The 18,569-nt window shown below is 32.6% G+C and overlaps 1 protein-coding gene across 4 annotated transcripts in view; it reads left to right on the forward strand.

The window, feature by feature from the left end:
* The window catches only part of LOC118197475 (protein still life, isoform SIF type 1-like), a 325,495-nt gene that overhangs the window by 241,458 nt on the left and 65,468 nt on the right, over positions 1 to 18,569 (forward strand). For all 4 annotated transcript variants that reach the window (XM_085816492.1, XM_085816494.1, XM_085816495.1 and 1 more), the window contains 4 exons: positions 5,342 to 5,524; positions 7,902 to 8,077; positions 9,823 to 9,916; positions 16,546 to 16,725. In XM_085816492.1, the coding sequence (XP_085672618.1) occupies positions 5,342 to 5,524; positions 7,902 to 8,077; positions 9,823 to 9,916; positions 16,546 to 16,725 (633 nt within the window). The remainder of the gene's footprint in view (positions 1 to 5,341; positions 5,525 to 7,901; positions 8,078 to 9,822; positions 9,917 to 16,545; positions 16,726 to 18,569) is intronic.

Here is an 18,569-nt window from a genome sequence, read left to right on the forward strand (position 1 = left end):
TCCCCTAACTGTCAATGGCTTATTCACAAAGCCTACAGACCGTTTCTGCTGCTGTTTGCTCCGATTGGTTAAAACAGGAAACGTAGGGTTACAGAATCTAGCGCTTGGCTAGCGACTTTTGGTTAATCGCCTTTACAGTTTGTATTTGAGCGTCGTGTACCAAAAAGTGTGCATAACCCAGCGAAGAAACTGCAACTTAACAGTAACGAGCGCGGGGAAAAATTCTCAGCCTTCTAGGTCGCCGGTTCTATCCCCGCTAGTAGCTTTCAAAAACTCTGCTCTGCACGGATTTGTTTTTATTTTAAGGGGACTCATACACCTTAAACCTCTCCTGACCTTCGAATATGTAACTGTTACAAGAATTGGGATATTTTATTTATTTTAAAAGCAATTACTTCCAACTTTTTACAGCTGACTACATAATATAGCTGCTTTGGAAACTACCAGCCTGAAAGTTTGTGTTGCCACAAATATTTTTGTAATTTAATCCTCTTTGTGACAAAATATTTAGCCGTGTTTCCACCTTGCGCGCATGATATTTTAAAAATGGCTAATGGTACATACTTGAAATTAGATAGAATTCTTTATATAGGCACTATTTTCTAATTGAATCAACAATCTGATGAATATTTTAATATTGAAAAATTTTATGGACAAAAACATTACAAATTTTTTTAATAAAATACATTTTATAAACTCAACTAAAAATAAAATAAAAATTTAACATGAAATTTTTAGAATTTTAGGGTCACAGTAGTTTCCAAATGTTATAAAAGCTATATAGTATATATGGAATTAAATTATGAAACAGAATGTTTTAAACTGTGCGCGCAAGGTGGAAACATGACGAAAAATGTTGTCACAAAGCGGATTAAATTATAAAAATATTTGTGGCAACACAAACGTTCTGATCACTATTTCAGAAAGCAGCTATATTATATAGTCAGCTGTAAAAAGTTGGTAGTAATTGCTTTTAAAATAAACAAGTTATCCCAATTTTTGCAGCAGTAACCTATTCGAACATCTTATGGGCTTTAAGGTGTATGAGTCCCCTTAACTTTATTGAATGACTTTATCATTATTTGTCTTTTCGACTTCGGGTGCGGTGTTAAAAATTAAACACCTTTATTTTTTCTATTTTTATTAATTTTAATTTTTCTTATTTTTATTTACTGGTTTGTACTCTTTGTAATAGGTAACAGTAGCAAATAATAATTTGCAATAGGTACAAGATTACTATCCAAGATCCCGAAAAGCATTTCAATAGAAATAGCGCATAATGGAATAACCTAACCTAACCTAATGGTAGAATTCGCATTTATTCACGCGCGCTATCAAACTTAAATATTCTGGCATTGACAGTAAAAAGAAGCAATTTTTTTGCCTAGAAGGATGATATGATTCTCAATTTACCATGGGAAGGCAAATAAGTAGAAAAAGGTTTACGGTAAACAGTGGTGCAGAAATAAAATTCGTGACGGATAGTTAGGCTATCAAAGAAATAAAGGGAGTTTTTGAATTCAATTTCAAAAATAAAATGAATGGTTAGTTAACAGAATTCATAACAGGTAAAATCTTGATTGCGTTCGTTATTACAAAACAATATGCAAATGTGCCCTCTACTTAATGAATCTATGGTCAAAAAGACAGTTTTTTTTTAAATAATTTGACTTCAGAATGCAATCAGAATGCTTCAGAACGCATATAAATGTCAGTATGTAAAAATGGAATTTTGGAAGCCTGGTTTCAAAACATTTTACTCTTTCAAACAGAATGTTACTCAACAATTAATTACATCTAAAGAAATTGTAACTGAGCATTAGGAAGAAATATCCTTAAGTTTATCGACTGCTTGCAAAAATGCAAATTCGTAAGTATAGAAACTAAATATTTGGCTAAAAGGATATGCTATTGTACCTGTGTTCGAAAATGTAGGATCAAAAATAATTAATTCTAATTTTTCGAACTTCAGGAAGAACATAAATCCTACCTCAGTAAACAATAAGTGGTGTGATGTGGTGTATTTAATTACGGCAAAGCACACTAGGGCTATCTGCCTAAGGGGAGGGATGCCTTCGTGGAGGACTTTCGAAGGAAAACTGGCTCATATACACGTTAGACATGGGGAAAACCACGAAAGCACCCATGCAGCCACCCCGTTCACGGGATTCGAACCTCGGACCGAACTACCAGTGTTCAGCGACTTTACCGCTCGGCCGCTGGTGGGCTAAACAATAACTGGAATGAGCTATTTTTTAAATGTATAAATAAATGTACGAGAAGATGCAATAGCTATTTTAACAGTTATTAATATTAAATACACGGTCAGGATATTTTAGCTTTTGAAAAAGAAAGACTTGGGGTTGATCCCATTCGAAAATTTTACACCGACGTGTTTCTCTTTCAGACTGATAAATGCCCTTGCTTACTGCTATTAAGATGACAACTTTTTTACTTCCTTTTATGAAGCAAAGGAATTGTTTTAAAAAGCGAAAAGTAAGTAAAGCGAAAAATTTGAGGTATCATATTTCAACAAAAATATCCATTCTGACAGCTTTCGAATCCATTTGAACGCTTTTTTGCGTGGCATCTGTTTAAGGTGTTAAGGTTTTTATGCCTTTAATTAATCTACATGCAATAGTTGTAGAATTATCAACAGTTTAAAAGTTTAGCGGGCATTAGGTCTAACGAGGACTTCATTTGTTTATATTTGAAACTCTTAGCAGAGTAGTGAAAAGTGCACCAACTTCAGTGAATTTTACCCAGTTGGAACGGAATGTTAACTTTAAATTTTGTGCGCTGAAAATTAGGTTTTCCTGCTCGTAAGCGGATTGTTTGTTTTGACGTAGAAACTTTAATTTTAATTGTAAAAATACTTTTTAACTATATTTTGTGTCACGTTTTTCTGTACTCCAAAAGTTTTAATGAAGGTGTTTTGAATTTTCATGTACTTTTGTCATACCACGAAATGAGAATTGACCTGATTGAATACAAATATATATCTAATGAAAGTCGAGGAAATAAGTTTAAATGAAGTGCAGCAAAAATATGTATAATTTAATACGCGTACGAGGCAGTCGTGGTGTCCACATCAGATATTTCTATTCCCCTTTTATGCGAAGACTTTTTTAATTCATTGGTTAACACTAAAATGGTATACATTGGTTAGACATTACTTATAAGATAATAAATGAAATAATAATCTTTTATATATCCGTTGACTATTTTAAATATTGCAGTTAAATTTTTAAAGTGCTTGTGTTTTTCAGCTACCTATATTAACCTTCTTTAACAGCATTCTTGTTGAAAGTTCAAACATACAAACAAATGTTACTCTAAATAGATAACAACTACAATAAATTTAAGAGGAATAAAATTTAATACTTTAAATCCCATTTTGTGTATATGTTACTGTGAAAGACCGAAATTGGAGAATGTCGACTTTCACTGGAGAATATCAACATTCACCAAACAAATACGTCGGTGAAAGACCGAATATTTCCCTACATTCTTGTATATTCGGACCCTCACCGGTATATGTCGACAATCACAGATACAGGGTTGGACAAAAATATGGAAACACCTTTAGAAAAACATGTTTCTTTGCTTAATATGGTGTAGGAAACCCATTGGCATCCAAAACAGCTCGCAGTCTTCTCGGAATGAATAAATACAGTTCCTGTATGTTTGCCAAGGGAATATTATACCATTCTTCCTGCAAAACGGTGGCAAGTTCAGATAACGATGTTGGCGGTGGATAACGAGAACGCACTTTCCGTTCCAATGTAGACCACAAAGGTTCGATAATATCTAGGTCTGGTGACTGTGGTGGCCAGGGGAGATGGGACAACTCATTCTCGTGCTCAGAAAACCAGTCCTGGACAATATGAGCTGTGTGAACAGGGGCTCTGTCGTCTTGGAAGACACCATCACCATCGGGGAACAAAGTTTGTACCATGGGATGAACTTCATCGGCCAAAATGTTCACATAAGTCTTGGCAGTCATGCGCCCTGACACAATTATCATGAAGCTAGCAGAGAACCACGATATGGCTGCCCAAGCCATAACAGAACCCCCGCCATGTTTCACTCTTGGCAACAAGCAATCTGTATTATAAGCTTGAGAAGACGTTCTCCAGACGTAAACTCGGCCAGAAGTGGGAAACAATGTGAAAGAAGACTCGTCAGACCATATTACTCGCTTCCACTGCTCTATAGTCCAGGCTTTATGACTTAAACACCACCTTTTCCTGTTACGGGCATTAGCATCACTGATGAGTGGCTTCTCGATTGCAGAACGGCCAGCAATTCCCTGTTTATGAAGCTCCCTTCTAATTGTTTTGGTACTCACAGGGTTCGGTAACACAACATACATTCATTTCAGCAGTAACTTTTGCAGCTGCGGTCTTCTTATTTTTCGTCACAATTGCCCTTAATGATCGTCTGTCACGATCACTCAGGACACACTTTCGTCTGCGCTGTGATTTAGCAGATGATGTTTATCCTCTTTTCAAATATGCGGAATAAATCTTCGATACAGTATCTCTTGAAACACTAAACACCTCGGCTACCTTGCTTACAGAAGCACCTACCATACGTGCTCCAACAATTTGCCCACGTTCGAAGTCTGTTAACTCTGACATAATGCAATGACAACCTCACATAACAGTACTCCGACAACAACTGAACTGTTTAGCACATTTACGAAGTTGTATAGGGGGCGTCAGTAGTCAAAAACGCTAGCGCGACCTACATATTTCATTAAAATCAATCTTTCTTTTCAAACATGCATTTCACAAGGTGTTTCCATATTTTTGTCCATCCACTGTATGCTCCGGTGAAAGTCGAAAAGAGGGGTCATAAAGTGCCATAATAGTTTAAGTTGTTGCAATAAATAAGATTTGAATGACATAATTTAGTAAGTTTTCTATTACTGTCATTTTATTTTCTCATTTAGAACGTACTGTATAATTAAGTAAGTTTTTAACTTCTATTATTTTCTTTTCTCATTTTGAATGTATTGTGTGTTTCAGGTTCTCATGTTCTTAAGTTCTTATTTCAAGTCTCAAGTGCGTTTATTCGCGACTGAGTTACGGAGAAGAAAATATAATATTGTTATATGTTCAACATTCACCATTAGTACATGGTGAATGTCCGGTGTAAGTCAGAAATAAGAGTATTTGGAAAATATTTCGGACATACACCAAGAGACTATGTGAATGTTGACATTCACCGGTGAAAGTCGACATTCTCCAGATTTCGGTGTTTCACCGTAACATACATTTTAACAACTAAGCAAGTTACATGATTAGTTGAATATGTTTTTAATATTGTTTTCTAGGACTTTAAAATGAAGCACATGGCAGAGTTGCAGCTTACCGTAGTGGCCGACGCGGACAGCAGAGAAACGTTGACCAATCAAATAAGCCAGTGGGAGGAGAACATGGAGCGGTTGCACTGTGAACAGTTCCGCTTGCGGTGTTACATGTCTTCCTTACAGAATGGAGAACTTCCTAACCCAAAGGTACATTAAATTGTCCATTTATGAGATTACATCCGTCAATACGTCACCATGGCAACTGATATAGACCTAGCTGCAAGCACTTTGGAAAACAGCATTTACACTTCAGTGTATGAATAGTAGTATTCTAAACGCAAAATCCAGATGAGAATTTCCCTTTAAGTCACGTAAAGTTACACTTCAGATTAATGTAGCTAGAATTATACTTCAAATTAATATAGCTAAGATTTAAAATTCTCAGTCTCTCCGTTTTCGGTTGCTATATATATATTTCTAACTTTCCTCAAATAAATTTGAGAATTGCTTTTATATTTGAATTTTCAAAATATTCAGATATATTCGATTGGATAAAGCTCTGTTACGTGTCGATACGTTAAGTACATTAAAAATTACGAAAAGTCAGTTGAAATTAAGAAGATCTATTACTGATTGCTTTATTCTTTTTGCAAAACTGTGGAAATATTATTCAGAAACATGTGATTTCAAGCAACTATAAAAATTTAGATGTTCCTGCCACTTCATAATTCAACTAATCCCCACGTGCAGTATAGTTAGTTAATCAGCGTGTGAGAAGATGAGGTTATAACTTTGGTTAAATTTTGCAATTTGTTTCAAATCGTAGCTACGAAAGCGAAAGACAAATGTACGTAAACGATTCCTTTGCTGGTAGGTAATTACATTAATAATTGCTATGACCAAGATCTAAATGAGCACAATATAAACTCTAAAGAATAATATATTGAAACGAAAAAGGAATTGTAAAAATGGCCTCCTATTATAGTTAAATAATAAAAATTAATACATATATTTAATAAATGAACACAACATACATCAGTTAGCAATTAATTTAACAGGCTGAAGCAAAATTCGATGCTAAATAGAGATACAGGAAAAAATTATGCAAGATTTCATATTTATGCTAAATGTATTAGCATTCTGAAGTCAAGTTTGCATACTAAGAGGCATTATTAGTCCAAAGGGATTTGAATCCCGAAGGACTATTAGTTTCGTTTTGGCATTTTGCGTCGGACGGATAAATGTCGGTTCACTTTTCAAACTGTTGCCACAAAATGTTAGAGTCCTGCATTATATTTGAAGAAATTAAATAATGAAAAATCTGCATAAATGTATGTATATTTCTCGTATTGTGATAAAACAACGGTACATAGAGTCATCGAATTTTGAATAACGTAATCCTCCAACGAATGTGGAAGACCAAATTTGAAATTTGAAATTTGTTTTAGGATCGATTTCCTATTTTTTAAAACTTTGACGAATTTTTGATTAACAAACTCAAGGATTTCAAAGCGAGCAATGGCAACGTTGTGCAGAAAAAACATTTTTATCTCCAGCGCGTGAGTTTCTGAAACGGAAATTCTAAAGATGTGCTCGTTTTAAAACTATTTTGCGATATTGCTGTTGCACTGGATCTTATGGTTTAAGTGCGAGGAACATGATATTTAATAAAGAAAGGTAACACACAAAATGTTAAAAAACGCCCCTTTGGACGTAATTTAAAATCTGAAACATTTCAGATTTTTTTTATTTAATTATTTTATCCAACCGTTGAAAGCTTAAGATCTAATTTATTAACCTTCTTAAATCGCAGCAATAATTAGCCTTACGAAAACATAACTTGCATGTACTATAACAATACTAATGCAATTGGTATGCCTGAGATAAATTGACCAGGATATCCAGGATCTACAAATTCAAAGTTAATCCTCAATTTCTAGTACACAGAAAAGTTCGTTGAAGAAGTATTGAGTCGTTGAAGAAGCATTGAGTCTTTAAGGAAGTATTCAGTCGTTGAAAGAGTTAACCCCTGAATTTTGAATGTTCCCTTGGGCTGACACCTAAAGCCTTAGTTTGCGTAAAGATATTGGGCAGTGCCTTAGAAAAATTATATCAAATTTTTCCTCATCCTGAGCCTAGCGTTGTCAAACAAGTGGCTTCACTATGTGCATTACAAATGTATGGGGGTAACTCTAAACGCTTTCTGCTCAAATTCGCTATGACACTGAACTTACAAGGAAGGTCGTCTCGAAACCTTGAACTCTCATTCTCTCGGAAAATGTATGAATCTGATCATGTAGAAATACATAATATTTAAAAAATGAATTGTAGATATTATACAGATAGGCAGTTAACAAACTGCAAAAAATAACGACTTTTGGAGATAGTGATATAACGACATTCCAGATTTTCAAAATACAATAGATTGCAATAATGCAGTTGTTATTATCTGTAATATCATTCGTCTAAATTTATTTGTACCTACTTTTCATTGTCTTTTTCAGTACTTTTCCTCCATCGAAAAATTTTATTTAGCTAATACTAATATCTATATCCCAAACTAATTTAACTTTTGTTCTTGCAGAGTTTATTGACTCATGTATCCAAAGCAACAAAAGCTACTTTGAACAAATTAGGTGTATTTACCGTTTCCTCTTTCCATGCCTATATCTGTGCCCGAAGTCCTTCCTTGCTCACTAACCTTCTTTCCGGTAGAGGTGCCACTAAAAGAAGATCTCTATCCAGATCCAATAGCGGAAGGTATAACAAAATTACTTATATAAGAATTTATATTTAAGCATTTGCATTTCTTTAAGTTTTAAGCATTTGTATCTCTTCTTTTATTTCTGTTGTGACGTGGTTTAATGGCATAGTTTTGCAAGTTTTGCCCTGTAGTTTACCAACACAGAAGGTTGGTAAAGTATTATCAGCCGCTTCTTAATATAAAAGACTTTGCTGAGAAAAGAAGCATGTTTCCTTCAAAGAACGATATAAAAGTTCATAATTTTTTATTTTCAAATAAAAAATTCGAAACTCTGTTCAGAAAATCATTTATAAAAAAACCTTTCTGTAAATCTCCTTTAACGGCCTTTTAAAACAGAAAGAACCAAATCTTTACATTAGTAAAAAAAAGCTAATCTTTATTTCCTTGTACGGGAAGTATTGTAATCTCGAAATATTTAGGGTATCATATTTCAAAGAGAACATCCATTTTGACCGCTCTGGAATCCACTGGAGCGATGTTTTTGTGTGACGTCTAAGCGTACAGTCAGAATAAAGGATTCTTTTCTTACGGAATTCATTTAAAACGAAATCAGAAGAGATTTGTTTCGTGACATCTGTACGTACATACGTACGTACGTATGTATGTATCTCGCATAACTCAAAAACGAGTAGTCTCAGAACGATGCAAATTTGTATGTGGGACTGCTATAACATGTAGCTGTGCACCTCCCTTTTCGGTTGTAATCGGAGCACCAAACGTGTATATATATGTACCCACTCTGTTACCAGCTCGGTGAGCTCATTGTTTTTATTCATACATGTTGGTAAATTGTGTATTTTTGGCTTTAGAAGTGTTCAAATTATGCTACTCTTATATTCCAGTTAAGGTTTTTTATGCCTTTAGCCGCTCTGCATCGAATAGTTTCAGAATTACCAACAATTTAAATGCATAAGAAGCGAATTAACCCTAAAGATGCCACCATTTGTTTCCATTTGAAACCCTTAGAACAATAGTGAATTAAGTCAGTTTCTGCACCAACTTCTGTATTTTTGGCTAGGCCTAGCGACAAAGAATGCTCCACCAATTAAGTACGAATGCTGGTAACAGGCAGTACAGGCAGTACACCAACATGTAACAGGCAGTACACCAACACAGCTGGTGGTAAGTTAGTGTCTTTTTGCCGAGTGGAACCAAAAGTAACTTTTCAATTTTGTGCACCGAAAAATATGTCTTCCTGCCCGCAGAACGAATTGCTTGTTTTGCCATAGAAACTGTAATTTTAACTGTAAAAAAAAAAATGTTTTAACTGTATTTGATGTTTTATGTTTTTCTGTATTTTATAATTTTTAAGGAAAATTTTCTGAGTTTTTATGTATTTTTGCTTTGCCGCGAAGTGAGTACTGAATTGATTGAATGAGAAATATATCTCTAATGAAGAATTAAAACTTAAATATTTAATTAAATAGTCTTCTTATAGTAATAAAAGAATCAGGTTTAGCATAATTATATTTGTAGCATATTTATAAATTTTGCATAAACCCGCATTATTCAGTATTTCTTTATAGATTTTTATATGTTAAAATATAATTTTGAAATAAGACTTCTAAGTAAAAATGCTTCATTATATCGTCAAAGTTTTGTAACACCAAATTTTTAGAAAAAGCATTAAAATTATGTTTATTCTTAACAAAATGCGCATCTGAACGCAGAATTAGAGCTTATGATGTCTCAATCTGCACTTTCATTTTAAGTAGTTTAATAATTTTACGTTTTCTTCCAGACGGTCCCTCAGTCTTACAACAACTTCAAGTTGCAGTTTAGATTTGCCGTCTATGCCTGAAAGGTCAATCAAGATACAGATTCCTGATAATCAGGTAACGTATTTTGAACAGCAGCATCACTTCAGTAGCAATTAAAATGTAAAAATTATAATTTAAAAGAATTCTGAAGGATTTCAGATTTTAACGGTCTTCCAGAAGGGTTTGTTAAGGTTTTTAACGCTCTCGCTGAGCATGCAGTCGTCTGCTGTTACACTCATTGCTATTTTTTTAAGCTTTATTATTAAGCATACACCATTTTTTTCGTACTTACGCCATATGCAATTCAACAGAAAAATTAGGAAAATTTTAAAAGCAGCGTAGCAGTATACGCTTAAAATTCCCGATGCAGCGATAAGTGTTTTTCTGTTTTTTTTTTCACTATTTTCACTTCAAGTCATCATATCAATGTGCAGTTTTCTTGCTAAGACGGCTTTACAATTTTTTTATTATTATTATTAACGTTTTGTGTGTACTTAATGTTATTTTATTAAATATCACGTCTTTGGAGCTTACACCATATAGAATTTTATTTAACAATAAAATCATAAAAACAACATAAAAATATTTAAAAACAGCATTGTTTAGATTTTTTGATAGATAGTCTCGCACGCTGGAGACAATTCCCCCCCCACACACACACACTGCTGCCACTGATTGCTTTGAAGTCGTTGAGTTTGTTAATCAAAAATTCCTTAAAGATTTATATAATATATGAAATAGATAATAAAACAAATTCGAAATTCAAAATTTGGGCTTCCAGGTGCTCGTGTTTGGGTGGAGGACTACGTTATTCAAAATTGGAAGGCTCTAAGTACCGTTGTTTTCTTTACAATGCGAGAAACGTGTATATATGTTACGGTGAAACACCGAAATCTGGAGAATGTCGACTTTCACCGGTGAATGTCAACATTCACATAGTCTCTTGGTGTATGTCCGAAATATTTTCCAAATACTCTTATTTCTGACTTACACCGGTCAATGTCGACATTCACCATGTACTAATGGTGAATGTTGAACATATAACAATATTATATTTTTTTTCTCCGTAATTCAGTCGCGAATAAACGCACTTGAGACTTGAAATAAGCACTTAAGAACATGAGAACCTAAAACACACAATCCATTCAAAATGAGAAAGGAAAATAATAGAAATTAAAAACTTACTTAATTATACAGTACGTTCTAAATGAGAAAATAAAATAACAGTCATAAAAAACTTACTAAATTATGTGATTCAAATCTTATTTATTGCAACAACTTAAAATATTATGGCACTTTATGACCTCTCTTTTCGACTTTCACCAGAGCATATCTGTGATTGCCGACATACACCGATGAGGGTCCGAATATACAAGAATGTAATGCAATATTCGATCTTTCACCAACGCATTTGGTGAATGTTGACATTCTCCGGTGAAAGTCGACATTCTCCAATTTCGGGTTTTCACGGTAACATATATATTCATGCAGGTTCTTCATTATTCAGTTTCTTTAAATATAATACAGGACGATGATATTTGGTGGCAACAATTTGAAAAATGAGATGCCGTTTTTAGTGATGCAGCAAAAATTCTAGACTAATATCTCATTCAGGACTAAGTTCCATTTTGGGTTAATAATTAATTAAATAAAATTCTTGTTGTAAATCTTATTTTTATTAAAGATATGAAGATCTATGTTTAAGAGTAAAATTATAATAAGATGATGGTTTGATTTTCATTTTCTACGAAACCTAGAACAATACTTATGTAATTTCAATTATTTTTTCCATTTACTTCTTTGAAAATAGTAAAAATATCAAAACAGAAATTCTAGTGAAATGCACTTTGATCAGATGCTGTGCAATTTTGACCACTCAGTGGATACTTCTTTCTGAAATCTACCCTATTCAGTAGGCCAATCGATGGCCGAGAGGTAAAGTCGCTGAACACTGATAGTTCGGTTCGAGGTTCTAAATACCGCAAACGGACTGGATGCATGGGCGTTTTCGCGGTTTTGTCCTTGTGTAATGTGTGTGCGAGCCAGTTTCCCTTAAAAACCACTCCACGAAAGCAACCCTTCCCTTAGACCGATAGCCCTAGTGGGGCTTTGCCATAATCTCAACAAACTAAACCAATCCAAATAATTTATATTCGAGAATTACTTAAGAAATGCCGAAACACAAAAGGACTGTTGTTACCAGGGCCAGCTGAGGCCAAGCGGGTATTAAATTTTGTTTTATTTGCTTATAAATTTTTGTTTCATTAAATGCAGCACGAAGTATAACAGATAATTTTGCTCTTGAAATGTAATTAATTCCACCATTTCTATGATGTATACGATAGCTATACAATTATTATAACAAGTACTGGATATCATGACAGCAAGAAAGACAAATATATCTAAAAGGCATAATACCAGTGATGATCTTCGAATTTTACCAAATGGGTTGCGAATGCATACAGTTACGAAGTACGAAAGAAAAGAAAAAAAATATATCCCATGACTTGGTGCTGAACCTAATGCAATAATTAAAAAATAACTAAATCTGAAATGTTTATTTATTTTTTAATCAGATTCAGATTTTAAATTACGTCCAAAGGGGCGTTTTTTTAATATTTTGTGTGTTAGGTTTATTTATTAAATATCATGTTCTTCGCGCTTAAACCATAAAGTTCAGTTCAACAGCAATATCGCAAAATAATTTTAAAATGAGCATATCTTTAGAATTTCCGATACACAGTCTATCGCGCTGGAGATAAATTTTTTTTTTTTTTTTTTTTTTTTTTTTTTTTTTTTTTTGTCGTACAGTGTTGTCATTGCTCGCTTTGAAATAGTTGAGATTGTTAATCAAAAATTCGTTAAAGTTTTACAAAATATGAAATATATAATAAAACAAATTCCAAATTTGGGCTTCTAGATGCCCATATTCGCAAGGCAACGTACGTTTCCCACAGTACGTTATTAAAAATTTGATGTTTCTAAGTACTATTATTTTATCACAATAAGAGAAACATATATACATGTGATGTACCAGCTTTTGACCGGAATAAATAGATTGGTGAAGAATCATAGATGTAGTCGTAGCTTAAATTATCAGACGATAAGTTTTAAAATCAGGATCCATTTATTATATTTCAGGAGAAAATAGCAGTTACAAAAATTAAGAACTCCGGAGTAAATAAAAAGAATTACTAATAAATTTTTGTATGATGTTTACTGCATCGTTACATCAAAGAAAAGACCCCGATATTCTTTTGCGAGTCCTTTTATAGCCTCTGGAAAGGCGGAGCTTCCAAGAAATGACGTCAGCCTGGTCAGCCATTCCAGTTCGCTTTAAATATCTCCAGAACATTCTATAACTGCACGTGTAGAAAAGGCGGGAAAAACAACTTGGCTACGGGGCTGTGAATTTAATTCCACGTACTTTCAAATAAGAGAACGTCGCCATTAAAAATAAAAAGAACATACAGTTAGAATTTTAAGTGTATTCTTGACTATGGAACTTTATTATTACATACATTTATGCAGATTCTTCATTATTTAATTTCTTTAAAGATAATATAGAGCTCCAATGTTTGGTGGCAACAATTTGAAAAGTGACCGACAATTACAATGAACCAACGCAAAATGCCAAAACGAAATTAACAGTCCTTCTGGCAGTGGGCAAATTATTTTAATTTAAATAATTAAATTCAGTGGGCTTTTAAATTCAGTGGGCAAATTGTCCCTTTGGACTAATGATTCAAGTTTAGGTGTTTTCTCTGCATGTTATTCCTAATGTTAGTTTTAAAACTAAGCTTTAATTTGTATGCAAAGAAAAGCTTGGTAATCTGAAATTTTATTTTTAAATAATTTCCTTACCTTGAATGTTTTTCCTCTGCTCAGCCATTGTGTCGGACGTTTTTTTATTTTTTTCCAGAAGTGTAAGATCTGATTTCTGAAGTGTAAGATTATTTATAAAAACATTTCTAATATTTGCTAAATTACGTAATTTCTCGCTCGAGTAAAGAGTTTTTTCCACTATCGAAAATCCCAATTACAATCAAAAGGGAAAAAATTAGAAATATGGGAAAACTGTGTGGTTTTTCGAATTGGGAAAAGGGAATTCCATTAAACCTCAGAAGAGTTTAAATTTACATGCTACTGGAAATATTTTAGGGATTATAAACCGAAAGCAATAAATATACTTTATTAAATACTACATTAATTTAAAAAAGATAAATCTTTCTAGTTTGCTGTAAATGTTTTACATGCTCATAAAATTAATTTAAGACACTTAAAAATATATACTATAGAGTTTATCTCAGATAACTGGAATTCTATTCTATTTTAGAAGTGCAGTAGAGTACAGTATAAAGATTTAATATTTTACATATTAAATTGCAAGCTCTGAGAAAAACCAGTCAAAGACGTGTAGATTATATTTATGTACATGGCAGGAAATATCTATTTCAGTCGTAATCAATTGGTATAAATATTTTTCACGTTAATTGGTAGGGCAAGAAGAAGTAAATTTCTTTTAAATATATTAATTATATAAACATCAACTTAATGGATTGGATTGGATTGTACTGGATTATTTAATTATGGCGAAGCACACGAGGGCTATCTGCCTAAAGGGAGGGATGCCTTCGTGTAGGACTTTCTTAGGGAAACTGGCTCGTATACACGTTACACATGGGGAAAATCCCGAAAACGCCCATGCAGCCAGCCCGCTTGCGGGATTCGAACCTCAGACCGAACTACCAGTGTTCAGCGTCTTTACCGCTCGGCCGCTGGTGGGCCAAACATCAGCTTAAAGCCAGGCATCTGGAATTTTAAAACGACTGTCTAGTCCACCTATTATTTAAACGCTTTTAATTTTTCATTATTTTGCTTCTGCAATGATAAATGTCATTTATTGTTCATATAATAATGAAGTGATCTTTTCAGAAAACTCGAATTATCAAATCTTTTATGGCAGGAAATTTATCAACGAAAAATAATTCTCAATTCTGCTTTTAATTGCTTAACCTTTTCTACTTTAAAATATTGACACAGTCTATGATGTTCAGTCTAAATATAACTAATAACGTTTTACTTAATATATAATTACATAAGTAATTAATAAATTATTTATTAATATATATTAATTACTTATATTATTTAATATTACTATTCACAGGAAAAAGCTACTTAATAAAGTAGTAAATTAGGAAAAAGCTACTTTATATCTCACGTAAAATTGACTTCGCATATTTGTCACCTGATAGATTTTAGAAAGGGTTATCGTAAATGTTCTGAATCTTTCTAACTGTTCAATTTTTAGTACATTTTTGTTATTTAATGCAACAGATAAATTCCAGAGAGCTGTATCTTATTCTAATTGCCAGATTGAGATATTTTTAATGGCCTGGCGCATTATTTAATAGCCATTAGCCTTGCACCACTACAACGGCCGAGAATAATGGCCATTTTGTTATGGAAGTGCCTAATAGGTTGCCTAAGGGGGAAGGATAGTTACAACCCTGCCTTTTCTGGGATTCGATCCCAGGCCCATTGCTACAGCAGTCAACGTCACTAACAACTATACCGTCTAGGCGGCAAACTCAAAAATAGAATACAGGTGTTCTGTGTTCACACCCAAACTACGTTAGCTGCCTATCAGGTTCTATTACTAAAGAAGCTCGCGAACGGGCTGGCTGCATGGGTGTTTTCGTGGTTTTCCCCATGTGTAACGTGTATACGAGCCAGTTTCTCTTAGAAAGTCCTCCACGAAGGCATCCCTCCCCTTAGGCAGATAGCCCTCGTGTGCTTTGTCATAATTAAATACACCACACCACATCTATTACTAAAAGTACTAGGTTAAACTAAGATATAAAATTATGTCCAATAGCATTATTATACGATATACAATTAGCCCAAGAGTCCAGTTATGTCCAATGGCATTATTATTATATGTAAATTAACCCAAGAGCATTATTATAGTACCTAGAGGACAAAAATTTTAAAGTATTCTTAAGATCTTGTTACTGCGCATAATTCTAAGGACAAAAAATAGTCATAATCAAAACTTCAAGTACTAAGAAATTAAATATTTAATGTTGTTTAAAACTGAAAAATTCAATATTTAAATGACTTAAAACATTAAAACTAATACCTTTTCAGAATATATGTTAGTCATATAATTTTCATACTTGAAATAAGGTATTTAATTAATAAAATAATGCTCGACTGAGCTACCTGCTTGAACGACTTCGTTAGTAGAAACATAATAAGAATTCTTGAAACTATGCATAGAAAATTGTCTATTCAGAAGAAAACTAATTACTCAGGAATAAGAAAATAACAAATATTTCTTTTATCTGTTATTTAGTAACTGGTTCCTAGGTTAAAATCGTTATATTTAATGCTGTAACTTCTAAAGACGCTACGTAATCTTTTTGTTTCTACAACTTTATGTAGACTAGAATGGCAACGGTAAAAATAATAGTATGATTTAGAATAATAATGTTGTTTTAGAATATCGATATCTTAAAGTAATAATTTTCGTTAAAATATAGTAATGAAAAGTTATTCTTAAGCACATAAATACCGTTTTCGTGACGTTTATTTACAGTATTTCATTTCTAATTTGAAGGAATTATTGATTGATTCAAAACTTTTCTGAATTTTCAATAATCTATTGCAAGTGTTAGTCATTTTTCCTTCTCTTTTTCCAGACTGTATCCACCACATCTTTGAATGTTAGAGATAATATGAGTGTAGAGGAAGTACTATGGAGCGCATGCGCCAAAAAGCAGTTGTCTCCCAATGATCATTTCCTTCGAGCAAAGAAGCGGAAAGATGTGGACGAGTATTTTGTTCCTCCGAGAACAGAAGTCATAGAAAATCTCATTAATGTACGTTTTACAATCGATTTATAAAGTTTTATATGAAATTAAGTATTTTTTGAAAAACTTTACAACCTTTATAAATAATTCTTAGTCTTTCTTTTAGACTTCTTTGCTTATATTTAGTGCACATTTAAAATAAAAAATGAGTTAGAACATGTCATCCTGCTTTTATAAATGAATATATATGTTTTTCTTTAATTTTTTAAAACATTTTTTTAAATATTTACCTTCATACTTCTTCTACAATTATTTATAAAGATTATTGTTTTACACATGCTTGTGTTTTTAAATAATTTTTTTAAATTGTTTCCTTTTCTGTTGCCTTTTAAAATCATAATGATTACTACTTTTGAAATCTGAATGTATAAACTGTTTAAATAAATTTTACATACTTGCTTTACAAATTTTACGCAACACTAAGAAAGTCTTTTTGAAATTTACACTCTTTTTTTCAGGCATTCAATTAATATAGAATTTTATTGAATTAATAAATATTCAATGGTATTTAAGGGTCAAATATTCAACGATATGTAAATAGTAATTCAAAAACAATAATTTTGATAATTTTTGGTTATCTAAAATAAAAAATGCTTATTTTTGTAATCTAGTTTAGCAAAAGTATCATTTTTTATCACTTCGATTCAGAATATACTATATATTGATTTAATAACTATCCACTAAATCTTTGTTTTAGAAATATTTACAAATAAGTCATTATTGCTCTTTTAGTCGTTTTTATTTTAAATACTTGCTTTTTAAACTCTTACAAATTATTGCTTTTCACTGTTCATTTCTTAATCACACCATAATGGTATTTTTTATCTGCTTCATGCACAATTTTCCGTATTGCGTGAATTAATTCAAATTGATTAAGAAATAATTAATTCTTTTTCACAACCGAGATTGTGTATTTCGCATTCAATTAATTCAGTTCTCACTTCGCGACAAGGCAAAAATACATAAAAACTCAAAATATCTATATTAAAAATTACGAAGTAAATCTTAAACACTTATTTCCTCGAAAGAATTCCAGAAAGGATTAAGTATGATTTAATTGGCAATAATAAATGAAGGCGTTTTCTTTGTTGTTGGGAAGGTAAGTTTCTCTAGATTGGCAACAAATCCACTACTTTGCTGTTTCAAATGTAAGCAATCAATGGCCGCCCTCAAAAAAAGGCTTAGCGGCACTTAGACAACTTTAAAATTGATGATAATTTCTAAAAATATTGCATACAGATTTACTAAAGGGTGTAAAATTCTTAACCTGAAGATAAAAACAACATAATTCAATCATTTTTTAAGCAAAAAATGTACAATTTACAAACATATAAGAGTAAAGAAACTGAGATCACTGAGCCGGGTAACAGAGGGGATATATACATAAATATATTTATATACGTTTGGTGCGGCCGATTGCAGCCAAATTACGAGGCGCACATCTACATGTTATAGCAGTCCTATATACAAAATTTCAACGTTCTGAGGCTACTCGTAACTAATTTCGTGGCGTCTGTACGAACGTATGTACACGAAAAATTCTCTTCAGATATAATTTTAAAGCAGTTTTATAATTTTTTTGGAGGAAACCAGTCTTTTATTCTGTCCTTACGTACAGATATCACGCAAAAACATCGTTAAATTGCATTCGATAGCGGTCAAAATGGATATTTTCGTTGAAATATGCTGCCTAAAACTTTTCGCGATTACAGTACTTCCTTTTTACTTCGTACAAGGAAGTAAAAAGAGTTGCAGAAGCGATATTTAATTCCACTGAAATTTATGTTATGTTCACCCATTTACATTGCAATGGATTTATTCTAACTGCAACATGGAATGAATCATAAAATAGC

The sequence above is a fragment of the Stegodyphus dumicola genome, chromosome 5, assembly GCF_044657685.1.
Source record: "Stegodyphus dumicola isolate Sdum_Otavi_A_Nest chromosome 5, ASM4465768v1".
NCBI lineage: Eukaryota > Metazoa > Arthropoda > Arachnida > Araneae > Eresidae > Stegodyphus > Stegodyphus dumicola.